The following is a 12,890-nucleotide window of genomic DNA, read 5'->3' on the forward strand; positions in this document are numbered from 1 at the left end:
AATTTCTCCATCATAGATGAAACTCAGTTTAGCTGGATACAGGATCCTGGGTTGAAAGTTATTTTGTTTTAGGAGATTAAAAGTCGATGACCATCCTCTTCTAGCCTGAAAGGTGTCAGCAGAGAGATCTGCAGTCATACTAATACTCTTCCCCTTGTAGGTTATGGTTTTCTTACGTCTGACTGCTTTCAGAATTTTCTCTTTCATCTTAACTTTGGTGAAGTTAATTATGATGTGTCTGGGGGATGTCTTGTTCAGGTTGAGTCATGCTGGCGTTCTGAAACTATCTGCTATCTGAATTTCAGAATCTCTTGGCATGTCTGGAAAGTTCTCTTTCATAATATCATGAAGAAGAGATTCAGTGTTTTGTGAAGCAACTTCTTTGCCTCCAGGGATTCCTATAAGGCGAATATTAGTTTTCTTCGAATTGTCCGAGAGTTCTCTGAGAGTGAGATCTGTTTTTGCTCTCCATTTCTTTTGATCTTTGTGCTCCTGGGCTTCTTCAAAAGCTTTGACTTCTGAATCAGAGATCCTTTCTTCTGCCTGTTCCACTCTGTTACGGAGGGATTCCACCGTGTCTTTCAGATCCTTGTGGGCTGCAACTCTTGTCTCAGTGTTTCAAAATCTTTGATCATTTTATCTTTGAAATTGTTGAGTTCTTGAGACAACTTTTGAATAATTTCTTGAGATACCTTTTGAATAATTTCTTGAACTCCTAATTCCTTATTTTCTTCCATTCTGTTAATCTTATTAGCTATTCACATTCTGAACTTGATTTCTGACATCCCAGCCATTTGCTTGTGGATAGGATCTTCAACTGTGTCTGCCCCATTTTCCCTTGGAGGAGTTGATCTACCCTGGTTGTTCAAGTTGCCAGAGTTTTTCCTCTGATTCCGTGTTGAGTTTACCTTGTTTGGAGGCCTTATCAGAACAGTTCAGTTGGTGGCTTTTTCTGGTTGCCCAGAGAGACAGCAGAGTGTGTCTGTTGTTTTCTCCCAGTTCTTGGGTGCTGGGGGCAACTGGGGTGCAGTGGAACGGTAGCAGCTGCATGGGAGTGTTTGTGGCTGGATTAGACCAGGGGGTGACTGGGGGGCAGGAGACCAGCAACAGCCAGATCAGTCCTAGTTCGGCCCCTCTGGGGAACTGGTGGAACAGGGGAACTGTAGTAGCTAGATCAGTCCTAGTTCAGCACCCTGGAGCAGCCAGGGGGTGGAGGAATGACAGCAGTAGCGCAGGGTACGTGAGTGACCAGATCAGTCCTAGTTCAGCCCCGGCAGAGTAGCTAGGGGGCAATGGAGGACTCCTTGACCATCAGCCGTTGGATGCATGCAGCACTAGCAAGCTGATCTGTGCCCTCCTAGTGTGGGAGCCCGGAGCGGGGACCTCCCCCACCTCCGTCCGTGGGACGTACGTGGCTCTAGCAAACAGTTCTGGGACCACCCAGAGTGATAGACCCCTCCACCACCACCTGCAGGGGGCATGTGGCTCTAGCAAGCAGTTCTAGGCCCACCCAGCTTGGGTGCCTGGAGCGGGGAACTCCTCCCCTGGCCTCCGTGGGTGTGCATGTCTCTAGCAAGCTGTTTTGGGTCTACCTGGGATGGAAGACTCCTCCAACACTGCCCATGGGATGCCCGTGGCACTAGCAAGCAGTTCTGGGCCTGCCCAGAGCCGGAGCCTGGGGCAGGGATCTCCTCTGCCACCTGTGAGGTGCACGAATCTAGCAAGGAGTTTTGGGCCCGCCCCATTCTGTGAGGGCAAAGGGACCCACCCAGCAAATGGGTTAGTCTGGGAAGGTTAATACCTCCTTCCCTACCTTGCCCCCAGTCACTTGTAATCCCCTAGATCTGTGATCCTATTCACTCCAGTAGGCCACTGCTCCCACGGTTTATGACTGGCAAAATCAGCCAGAAATCTGAGTTTGGCAGGGGGGTCTTGGGTTTTTAAATTAGGCTTCTGTCCAGCTAGATTTCTCTGCAAGTCCTTGCATTCAGCTCTAGGCAGCAGACAAATAGCAATTTACACTCAGGTGTCAATTCTAGCCTCTGCCCGCCCACTGCCTTTGTCTCAGGGGGATTATACCCTGAGGGCTGGTGCTTTACTTACGAAAGTTCTCTGAGTTTTGCCTGTGATTGCTGTCCAGAACCTCTGTTTGCCCAGAGAGATGGGGCTGGAATGGCATCAGTTTGCAGCTCAGGATGCCACCGTTGCTGTATCGGTGTCCCCTGAGCTGATTTTCTTCTCCTCACGCCTGTACCATAGTCAGCACAGAACAGCACTGGCCCTTCCCCCCTCCACTTCTCTCAAGGAGATGCCCAAGAATCTGGACTCCAAACCTCCAGACATCGGAGTGAGTGGGTGGGGACTCCTCGGAGTTCAATGTTGTAGGTGGAGAATATATACAGTTTTATACAGTTTTACAGTTTTATGCTTGGCTGGAGGGTGCTGTGGCATGCCAGCAGGTGTAGGAGGTCCAGTTTTTAGGGGGGTCTCTCCCATGGGATAGAGTGGGAGGAAGTTTGAACTCTGCTTGCTTGTTTGCATGGAGTAAACTGCGAGCCCTTATTGTGGGGGAGGGGACTCCTGTCTGCTTGGTGGTGGATTTTGTACCTTTTGGTTGTATTTTTGGGGTTGCAGCTTGCCTCAGGAAGGTTGAAGTGCACTCTTCAATCTTCTCTCTTGGCTCTGCTCTAAACCATCAGCGAACTTGCTAAACTTCTGTCCTTTAAGCCTCCTTCTGGAAGGGAGCTTCTGTAAAAAGCTGGCTGCAGTCCGCCATCTTGGCTCCACCCTCTGTTGAGTCTTAAGACTTACCATATATAATTTTATATATTTTTTCTTAGTCCCATTTAACAGATCTGTTTAGTAAAACAATTATGTCTTATTTTATGAGTTGACAGTACAGACAAGGCTGGGATTTAATATAGGTGGACTACAGCCTTTTTTGTTCTTGAACTATTTTTCTCTCTCTGATTTCCTCTCTTTCCAAAGACAAATTTCAGTGGAACTAACTTAGTTGTCAACATAAACTGCACCTTCAGTATACTGGGTTTGATTATTTGCATAAAGTACAATAAGAATTATTATCAGCCATTTACGCTCTTCTTTAAAATCGGCTTTGCTGGAATCTTTTATAAGGAATCTCAGGTTAAAAACTTGAAAGCCTTCCATGAGCCCAGGTTTCATCTGTGCCATTACATACCTATATGCATTGGGTCCTTTCCTCTTGAGGTTTCCAAGCACTATTTGATTCCCAGACCCGTCAGCAAGCGACCTTTGTTACTTAGCACAAATCAGGAAATGTTACTGATAGGTATCTGGCCAGTTTTGTCAAAGGGCTTTTTATTGGCCTTATAAAGTCAACCTTAATTCCTTAATGCAATCGGGACATCTCTGGAAATGCTATTCCAGCCAAAGTCTTGGTAAAATAACCAGTGCCTTCATTATGTTCTATAGAAACAAAACAGATTCTTATTGAACTTATGCAAATAACTGTATTATCAGAAATTAAGAATACTTACAAATGGCTTTCAAATTCTAGAGAAATCAAGGAGAGAGAAAAAAATACATGTTTCAAATCCTGCTTATAAGTACATACATTGCTTGAAAAGCTACAAATAGCTCAAAAGACAGAGCATTTTTTTTTAACTTCTGGAAAATAGAACATAGAAAGAATCAACAATATTTTAAACAAAAAGTCATAACAAACTAGCCCAGTTCCATATAACTGATTTCTGTTCTGTTTGAAGCTAGGTTAGCAATACTCATAGACATGTTATCTTTTCAATGAAAGTTTTAAAAATCTGTTTTTAGTCCAAAGTTACTCGATTTTTAAAGACATTAGGAATTTGAATTTGAGAGAATTTGTCAGTTTCTCTTAATATTTCTTTTTTCTTTTTTAGAGGAATTAAAATTATTATTGATAATATATATTAAGACAGACTAATATCTTAAAATTAATTACCATTTAATATTTGACAAAGTTTTCTATACATTTTTAATAAATCAAATAAGTTTAATTTTTTTTTTCAGGTTCAGAACCTGTCAGCCTTGGTGCATGTGGTCTGTGCTGCAATCACTGTGCTACAAGCACCAAGCTCTAAATTTAGAGTTTTGATTTTGGAAAGTTTGTCAAATATCAAAGGCTTAAAACATTTGTTCAAACCAGACTACAAACCAAAAAATTTTAAAGGAAATATATAGTTAACTGGATCACGTATAAACTTTTTCACAAAATCTCTTTTATGAGCTTCATTTAACCTGTACAGATAATCTATAAACATTCTAAATCTTTTTTAACTTTTGCCCTGCCTTTTACTTTCTTAAACAACCATTCTGTTTCAGGAAAAATGTGTCACACAAGAGTCTTTCTTTATGCAATGCCATTTTTCTGTCTGTCTAATTTCCGTTATTTTCAAAAACTCACTTTTCATAAAACAGGATCACAGTTAACCATTTACTCATTAAACTGATAATTGAAAGGTTTAAAAGGCAAGAATCTTTCTCTTTGAAAAAGACTCAGGTTTTTTCCAACAATTTAAATAACCAAATTATTACATTTTACAAATGAGAGAAATTTTGTGAAATATAACATTGATACAGGATTTTCCCATTCAGGGATAGATTGGGAATCCTTATATTTCAGGCTCAGGTAAGCTCAGAAATCAGACTCTCATCTCTAGGCACAAATATGTTGTAGGCCATACCCTTTGCGCTCTAGCAAGGTAATGAATAAAGCAGTCCCAAAAATTTTGGATGGCTTCACTCTGACTAAGGAGTACACACCCTAATTTTCTCCCAGATAAAAACTGTAAAGACTTAATAACCTTGCCCAAGCTGTGGGGATGTATTCATTTATTTGTTAGAATACCTAGTTTGAAAAGTATGTTTCCATTTATCAAGTTCCAGAAATTTTTGGAGGAGTCAGGACAGGGATGACCCTGCCTAGACTGAAAATTTTTGTTCCATTTCTACACTATTCTGCCCGTATGTAGGAACGGGGAGTGGCCCTAGTCTGGGTATTGTTCATTGAGGTGAGAAAGCCAGGTGTTCATCAAAAGGAGTGGGCAAGTCTTCATAGGCAGTGAAAAGAGTCAAAACTCTTACTGTGTCTGAATTTCTAGCCAGTTGCCACTGCCATCACTGGTAGCAATTCCATTGCTTGTATAATCAAGAATGAAGGTTTAACAGGAAATGTGATTGGATGACAAAATAAATGTACTAACAAGTCAACAGCATGGGAATTTTGGACCTACCAGGGGTTAATATTATTATAAAAATATACCCAATTACTTCCTCTTGACAGATGGCAACTAAAAGTACCACAACTAGGCAAATGCCAATCATGAGAATTCTGAAAGGAAAGACAGTCTGAGTAACAACATTTGATAGTGGGAGAATGAAAGGGACAAGTTGCCAGGGTTTTTATGTGGTTCATGAGTGTCTTCACTTCCTGTGTTAGGGACCTTCCTAGACTAGGAAAAAGAGAGGGCCTCACATTGAGGGCTAGTAGCTCTGATGGAAGAGTCCTACCCATGTGATGGAAAAGGAGGGGCTTGAAGGCCAGCAAAGAAGGGGCATCAAAGAGCTAGAGAGATGTTGAAGAATTAGAACTAGCTGGGAAGAACTCTCTGGGTGGGGACAGGAGCATGAACAAGGTCACCACAAAGAGATAAAAACAAATCAGGGTCACATGCTTTCCGGTGGACCAGTCCAGAAGGGCAGTGCTACCAAGCCCAATATGAATAATAAGGATGAAGAGACCAATGATTGCCAGGCCAAAGGCTCACCAGATGGTGAGAGGTGTAGGACACATAAGAGCAAGTAGGTAAATAAAGTGATTTCAGAAGAAGCAAAGTCTTGAAGGGTCCCTTGAAAGAAAAGATCTGCAATCCACTCACAAATGTCTCTGGAACTGTTTGCCACTGAGATGTTGGACTTTTGACACTCTCTGGTCACACCAGTGCCTGCTCTACCTCTGAGTCCTTGGGTGGCAGTATCTGTAGCTCCCCCTCCTTCTGCTGTAGATATTCCTTTGGCCATGACAGGTAGCTGTGGCCCAGGTAGACCAGGGTGGGGGTGCTGACGAAGAGGAACTGCAGCACCCAGTAGCGGATGCGGGAGATGGGGAAGGCCTGGTCATAGCAGACATTGGTGCAGCCTGGCTGAGCTGTGTTAGACTTTAAATCTGACTGCTCGTCACCCCACACTGACTTGCCAGCCAGGTGAAGGATGAGGATGTGGAAGATGAAAAGCACCATCAGCCAAATCTTGCCTACCACATTCAAATGCTCCTTGACCTGGTCCAACAGTAGTTTGAGGTAGTCCCAGGCACTCATGGCTCCTGGACTTCCGTCTGCAGGAAGACAGAGCATCAGCATGTCAGCGTGGGATCATTCTCAGTTTGCCCTGGCAGCAAGCCTGCAGGAGGGCTGCCATGCCCATTCTACCTCCAAGGACTCTCAGACTCAGGAAGATGAAGGACTGGCCTGGGTGCTCATGCTCTGCAGGGCTAGTGGGACCCAAGATGGATCTTTCTTTGTAGGATGGCTGCCATGCTCTTTTCATGGCTGCCATCTGCTTCTCTGAATGGTCTGGGTATGGTTGGGGTCCCTGCCTAATCACTTCTATGTCCTTCTTGACCCTAGCCAGAGCCCCAGATGGCCACCGCCCAAGTAGATGTGGATCAAGTTGAGGGTCCTTTGCCTATGGGACTCTCAGCAGAGAATTTGAGGGCCTTATCCAAGGTAGCACAGGTGTCTATGCCCCTCCTCTCTTTTACTCAAGGCTGGGGACCTCCAGACAGTGGGGGATGTTAGTAGAGATGTTATCAGCAGGTTCTTATGCACTCAAAGTCTCAGGTCCCTGCCACCAACTCCTATATCTCATCCCACTAGCCTCACTATAACCTTTGAGCTTTCAGTGAGGGGTTTGTAGAAGCTGAAGGCAGCATCTTCCCTTAGCTCCACAGGTCAGCAATAAGGAACAACCTAAGTAGTTACACTTGGTCCTGTCCTCTGCCTCCACCCTCACCCTTCCCCTCCAAAGTTGTTGCTGCCAAATTCTAGGCTCTTGAAAGGAATTGTCATGGCAGGGCAGAGGAGGCACAGGCCACAAGGTTCCCAAAACCATGGGAGAGAAGGAAGGTAGGGGAAGGAGTGAGGGTGGAGAGAGGTTCCTTTTCCCAAGTGCCAACCAGGCTGCCTACAGCCAGGCTGTGGAACCTCCATGGGTTCAAATCTTAGCTCTCTCTTACTAACTGGGACTGGGTAAGAACAGTCTTTTGTGTTCTTCAGTTTCCTCTCTGGTCATTTGCAAACAATAATATCTCCGCCTCCTAGGGCCCTCGTAAGGATTCAAGGAGGATTGTAAGAGCCTGACTTAGGACAGAGCCTGGCCAAAGGTAAGCTGGAAGAACGGCAGGCATTCTGTGTCCTGCAGCAACCCTCAGTCCCCACAGCAGCAGCACCTGCATTCCCATCCCACCTCCCGCTGGCAGGTGGTGCCCCTGCCTCCTCCCCAACTCACCGCCTGCTTGCCTGGTGGCGCAGGTGCAGGTGGGAACGATGCTGGAGCAGGGCCCGCCCGAGCATGGCTGGACCTGACAGCGCCGGGGTGGGGGCGCCTTAAATAGCGCTGTGGGGGCTCGGCACCTGTGGCTCAAGCGGCTAAGGCGCCAGCCACATACACCTAAGGTGGCGGGTTTGAATCCCCGGCCCGGGCCCGCCAAACAATGATGGCTGCAACCAAAAAAAAAAAAAAAAAAAAAAATGGCCGGGCGTTGTGGCGGGCGCCTGTAGTCCCAGCTACTTGGGAGGCTGAGGCGGGAGACTCGCTTGAGCCCAGGAGTTGGAGGTTGCTGTGAGCTGTGATGCCATGGCACTCTACCCAGGGGGACAGCTTGAGGCTCTGTCTCAAAAAAAAAAAAAATAGCGCTGTGGGGTGGGGTGGGGGCAGGAAATGTGACCAGGAGGGCCACGCAGCCCTCAGAGAGATGGGGGCGGGGACTAGGAGGTGCAGACTCCGGGAACCCACTCATGGGAGGTGGCACCGTGATTTGGAGGTGGGGGGCACCCAGAGGAGCTCGGAATCCCCCGACCCTTCTTCTCCTCAGCTCCTTTTCCACCAGGTGTTCCTGAATAACTAAACTCTCCTCTTCTTGGGTTCTTTGGCCACGGAATGGGCATCTTTCAAGGCCAGCAACCTTCAGGTGGCTGGACTTGAGAGGGTTGCAGTAAGAGCTGCGGGTCCAGGCAACTGGGCAGCGGGGCTGTGAGGGGTGGATATATGGGGATGAGGGACTGGGGGCCCCTCATTTGTTGGGTGGCCCTAGTATGCCAGGACTTGGCTAAGTATGTTGTGGGAACCCTATGGGAGATGGGGGTTTCAATCCATATTTCCTTGAGTCCTTGGTGGAGCTGAGGTCTTCCCAAATTCTCAGACATCCCCATGCCTGGGCAGGCTACCCAATCAGAGGTCACTAAGCAACTCACATGGGCCTGTGGAGTCTCCTGCTGTTGGGGACCTCCTGACCTTTAGCTCCAATGCTGTTTTCATGGCTCTAAGTGGTGTATGTGGAGGCGTCCAAAAGAAATAGAGGGAAGAGCAGACCTTGCTCATCATTGGTTCAGGCATCAGCCCCAGTGGGTGAACGTCAAGGAGTGTCTTCCCTGCTACAGACTTTTGCTTGGAGCTGAGACTACTTCCATGCATCTGCCAGACCGGGTCTCTGGTCTCTGGTTCTCACTGGCTGATGCCAGGATTGAGCATATCAGCCCTTGGATAATGGTAAATTACAAATCTGGTAAACTGTCTTGAGAAGTGCTGGGTTACTTGCAGGACTTGGTTAGAAATATTTCTCCCAGAGTTTGGATCAGCCAGAGGAAGGGGGAAGAAAATTCTAGGCATGATCTTGAGCAAAGGCTTAATGGCTTGGAGCTGTGAGGCCTTCAGATGGTGGCCACCTGTGCTTCCTGGGATAAAGATGAGGATCTATTGGTGGCAAAATCTAGAAGTTGAAATTTTGGATAGTACCTACTTTTTAGTGGGAGGTGCTTTTTGATGGGAGATCCAGTCAAAGCATGGAGAATAATATTGGTATGTAAAATTGTGAAGGGGATGGTGGCTAAAAGTATTGTGACAAAACATTAGACACAAAAGGTTCTGTGGGTTGGTCTTAGTGTGGAAAAGGCCCTGAGGCCAGGGCAGAATGGACGTAGGGGCTGGGGCAGCTAAGGACAGAGAGGGTGGCAGGTGGATACAGCACTGGATCCAGCCCTTGGACTCCCAGGGCTGGGTCCTTGAAGGTTCTGTCTTTAGCTCTGGCAAGAGGACATCTGAGGGAACAGTTGGGACTGCCCAGACCTCAGAATTTCAGGGATGGCTAGCCCCAGAGGGTTGTGCTTTCAGGTCCAGGCTGAGCTGAGTTTCCTGCATTTCCAAAGCTGACAAGTGCCCCACTTTGTTCTGACCCGTGAGGCCCCTGAAGGCTGGTTCTCATCATGCCGCCCTTGCATCCTCTTTCCCTCCTCAGTCCCTCTCCTGGGTTGGCCCTAGCTGTCCCAAAGCCTTTCTGATCTAATCTCCTGGGAAGAGGGTGAGGCTGCCATCACCCTGTTCTGACCCCTTCCTCAGGGGCTCTGGGGGTCAGGGTTTTAATACTCTGTTTTTGTTTTTTTTTTGAGACAGAGCCTCAAGCTATTCCACTGGGTAAAGTGCTGTGGCATCACAGCTCACAGCAACCTCCAACTCCTGGGTTCAAGCAAATCTCCTGCCTCAGCCTCCTAAGTAGCTGGGACCACAGGCACCCGCCACAATGCCCGACTATTTTTTGGTTGCAGCCATCATTGTTGTTTGTCGGGCCCCGGGTTGGATTCGACCCCACCACCTTAAGTGTATGTGGCTGGCTCCTTAGCCACTTAAGCCACAGGAGCTGAGCCAGAGTTTTAATACTCTGGCCCCTCCCCTGGAATGAGGAGCAGCTGGGATCAGCCTAGCCAATAGTCCCTACAACCTGGCCATTCCATCTGGGAAACATCCTTAGAATCCCACACTTACCTCCATTCCCATTGCCCTGACCCTGTTCAGGTAGCCACCAGTTCAGTGACCTCATTACTAGCCTCCTGGACTCTAGCTGCACCCCTCTGACCCAGCCTCCACCTTTCTGTCAAAACTGAAGACAGACGGAGATGGGGAGCAAGATGGCGGAGAGGATGCATCTCTGGATCAACTCTCCTGGTGGTTTCAGGTGAGAGTGGGGGTGCTGGATCCTTCCCTGCATGGAATGTTTGCACAGACAGGCAACGTGGGTTGTGCAGCAAAAAGGTGGATTGCTGGGCCAGAATTGTGACCCAAAACTGCAGTGCCCCAGTTGAAGCTGTGCCAGCCATGGTGGCCAATGGCTGGCTGCTCGCAGCTGGTGGCCTGAGATGGCAGCAACCAACCCTCCCCCCATGGAGGACTACTGTTCCCAATTAGTGGGGAGTTGGGTGTTTTGCAGAGAGTGTGGTGAGGCATGGACTCCCGCTCAGAATTCCCCGACCAGAAAGGGGAGCTGTTTGGACCCTGTTTGGAGAGTCAGGGGTCTAGGTTGCCGGACAGAAAAGTGAGGGGAAAAGACGCCACTTAGGAAACAGACACATTTTGTAATTTTAGAAAAGTCTTTGTGGCACCATGCTAAAGCAGCAACCAAACCCTCCCCTACGGAGTCAGAAAAGTCTTTTGTGCTCTGCGCTGAGTCCCCAGGCATCTGCTGTGGCTGGGACCCCCTTTGTGGAGGCTGAGTACTCTTTTGTGCTCTGTAAGAAGGCTGAGGGCTCTTTAGTGCACCAAGTGGAGTCCATGGGCATACGCAGAGGCTGAGGACTCTTTGTGCTCTGAGCTGAATCTGCAGGCATCAGTGGCAACCAGCCCCTTCCCCATGGAAGATTATAATTTCCAGTTTGAGGGGAAACTAGGAGTTGAGTGGGTAATCTGGTGAAACATGGATTCCTGTGTTGAATTTGGAGGGCAGATAGGGTTGTCGTCTGGAACAGGACAGCTGAGGCTGGGCAGCCAGTCAGGAAGCAGACATATTGTGAAACTCCAAAAATGGCATCGCCATAGCATGGCTTCCTATGGACCAGTTGCTGAGAGTGCATACAGCAGTCTAATATGGTTTTTTTCTTTTTCTCTTTTCTTTCTTTTTTTTTTAAATCATTTTATGATTACCATTTTTTGGGTTTCTTTTTTGTCTGTTTGTTTACTTGTGTCTGATTGTCTGTGCATCTGTGTACTTGTGTGTCTGATAGCATTTTTGTCTGTTTATTCATTCGTTTGGTGTCAGTGAGTTTTGTACTTTGCTAAATCTTTGGGTTAGCTATTTTCCCTAATTCTAATTTTCACATTCAAGAAGAATATGGGGGAACAGGGGATAAGGACAAATTGGAGCTAGTTTTCAACAAAAATTTCAGTCCAGAGGGAGAGGTAAAGGCCAGAAAGAACCCAATGAAGCTGAAGGAGGAGAGCTGAGCTGAGAGAAGAGATAGATAAACGCATGTTTTCCTCGCGCCCCACACTCCCCCCCACCCCATCAGTGGCGCGGCTTCCCTGCTGCTTAGTCTCCGGGTCCTGGGTGGCCAGAGACATGCTGTCTGCTTGCTTGAGCCCTGCACTCCCCTGGTGGGAGGAGGATTCCCCGCTGCTTCTACCACCCTCTCCAGTGCCAGGTGGCCAGAGACTTGCTGCTTGCTTGAACCCTACATTCCCCTGGTGGCAGGCAGATTTCCCACTGCTCCCACTACCCTCACTGGGCCCAGGCTGCCCAAGAACTGCGAGAGGACAGTCAGTTGAGAGGGAACAATACTAGAGCAGTAGTACCCCAAGGTGAAGAGCAACAGCCACAGCAGTGGGAACAATAAGGCTCACACCCCTGAGGCTTTTCCAGACAGACATACCCTATCTCTCTGGACATTCAGAGGAAGCCAGCATCTTCTCTGGTGGTGGCCACTGGAGGAATAGTTCTGGGATGGACTACAAACTGTGTAAATTCAGCATGGAGCAGAATCAGCAGAAAAACTTAGGCAACATGAAAAACCAGGGTAGATCAACTCCTCCAAGGAAAAATAGGGCAGATGCAATTGAAGACCCCATCCGTAAACAGATGGCTGAGATGTCAAAAATTGAGTTCAGAATTTGGATAGCAAATAAGATTAAAAGAATGGAAGAAAGGAGGGAATTAGAATTTCAAGAAATTATTCCAAAGGTATCTCAAGAATTCAAAGATTTCAAAGATAAAATGACCAAAGATTTTGAAACATTGAGGAAAGAGTTTGCAGCCCTCAAAGATCTGAAAAATACGGTAGAATCTCTTGGTAACAAAATGAAACAGGCAGAAGAAAGGATCTCTGACATTGAAGACAAAGCTTTTGAATGTGCCCAAGCACTCAAAGATGAAGAGAAATGGAGAGGAAAAACAGATCTTTCTCTCAGAGAGCTCTGGGATAATTCGAAGAAAACTAATATTCACCTTATAGGAATCCCTGGAGGCAAAGAAGTTGCTTCACAAAACACAGAAGCTCTTCTTCATGAAATTATGAAAGATAACTTTCCAGACATGCCAAGAGATTCTGAAATTCAGATAGCAGACAGTTTCAGAACCCCAGCATGACTCAACCTGAATAAGAAATCCCCCAGGCACATCATAATTAACTTCACTAAAGTTAATATGAAGAGTAAATTCTGACAGCAGTTAGATGAAAGAAAGCCATAACCTACAAGGGGAAGAGTGTTAGAATGACTGCAGATCTCTCTGCTGACACCTTTCAGGCTAGAAGAGGATGGTCATCGACTTTTAATTTCCTAAAATGAAATGATTTTCAACCCAGGATCCTGTATCCAGCTAAACTGAGTTTCAT

At 46.9% G+C, this 12,890-nt stretch overlaps 1 protein-coding gene across 1 annotated transcript in view; it reads right to left on the reverse strand.

The window, feature by feature from the left end:
* The window catches only part of LOC100944715 (gap junction beta-3 protein-like), a 29,504-nt gene extending 23,169 nt beyond the window's left edge, over positions 1–6,335 (reverse strand). Inside the window, exon 1 of the mRNA XM_012804102.1 lies at positions 6,239–6,335. Coding sequence (XP_012659556.1) covers positions 6,239–6,335 — 97 coding nt within the window. The remainder of the gene's footprint in view (positions 1–6,238) is intronic.
* Positions 6,336–12,890: the final 6,555 nt, after the last annotated feature.

Source organism: Otolemur garnettii, unplaced genomic scaffold (assembly GCF_000181295.1).
Source record: "Otolemur garnettii isolate 467f Iridium unplaced genomic scaffold, OtoGar3 scaffold00025, whole genome shotgun sequence".
Taxonomy (NCBI): domain Eukaryota; kingdom Metazoa; phylum Chordata; class Mammalia; order Primates; family Galagidae; genus Otolemur; species Otolemur garnettii.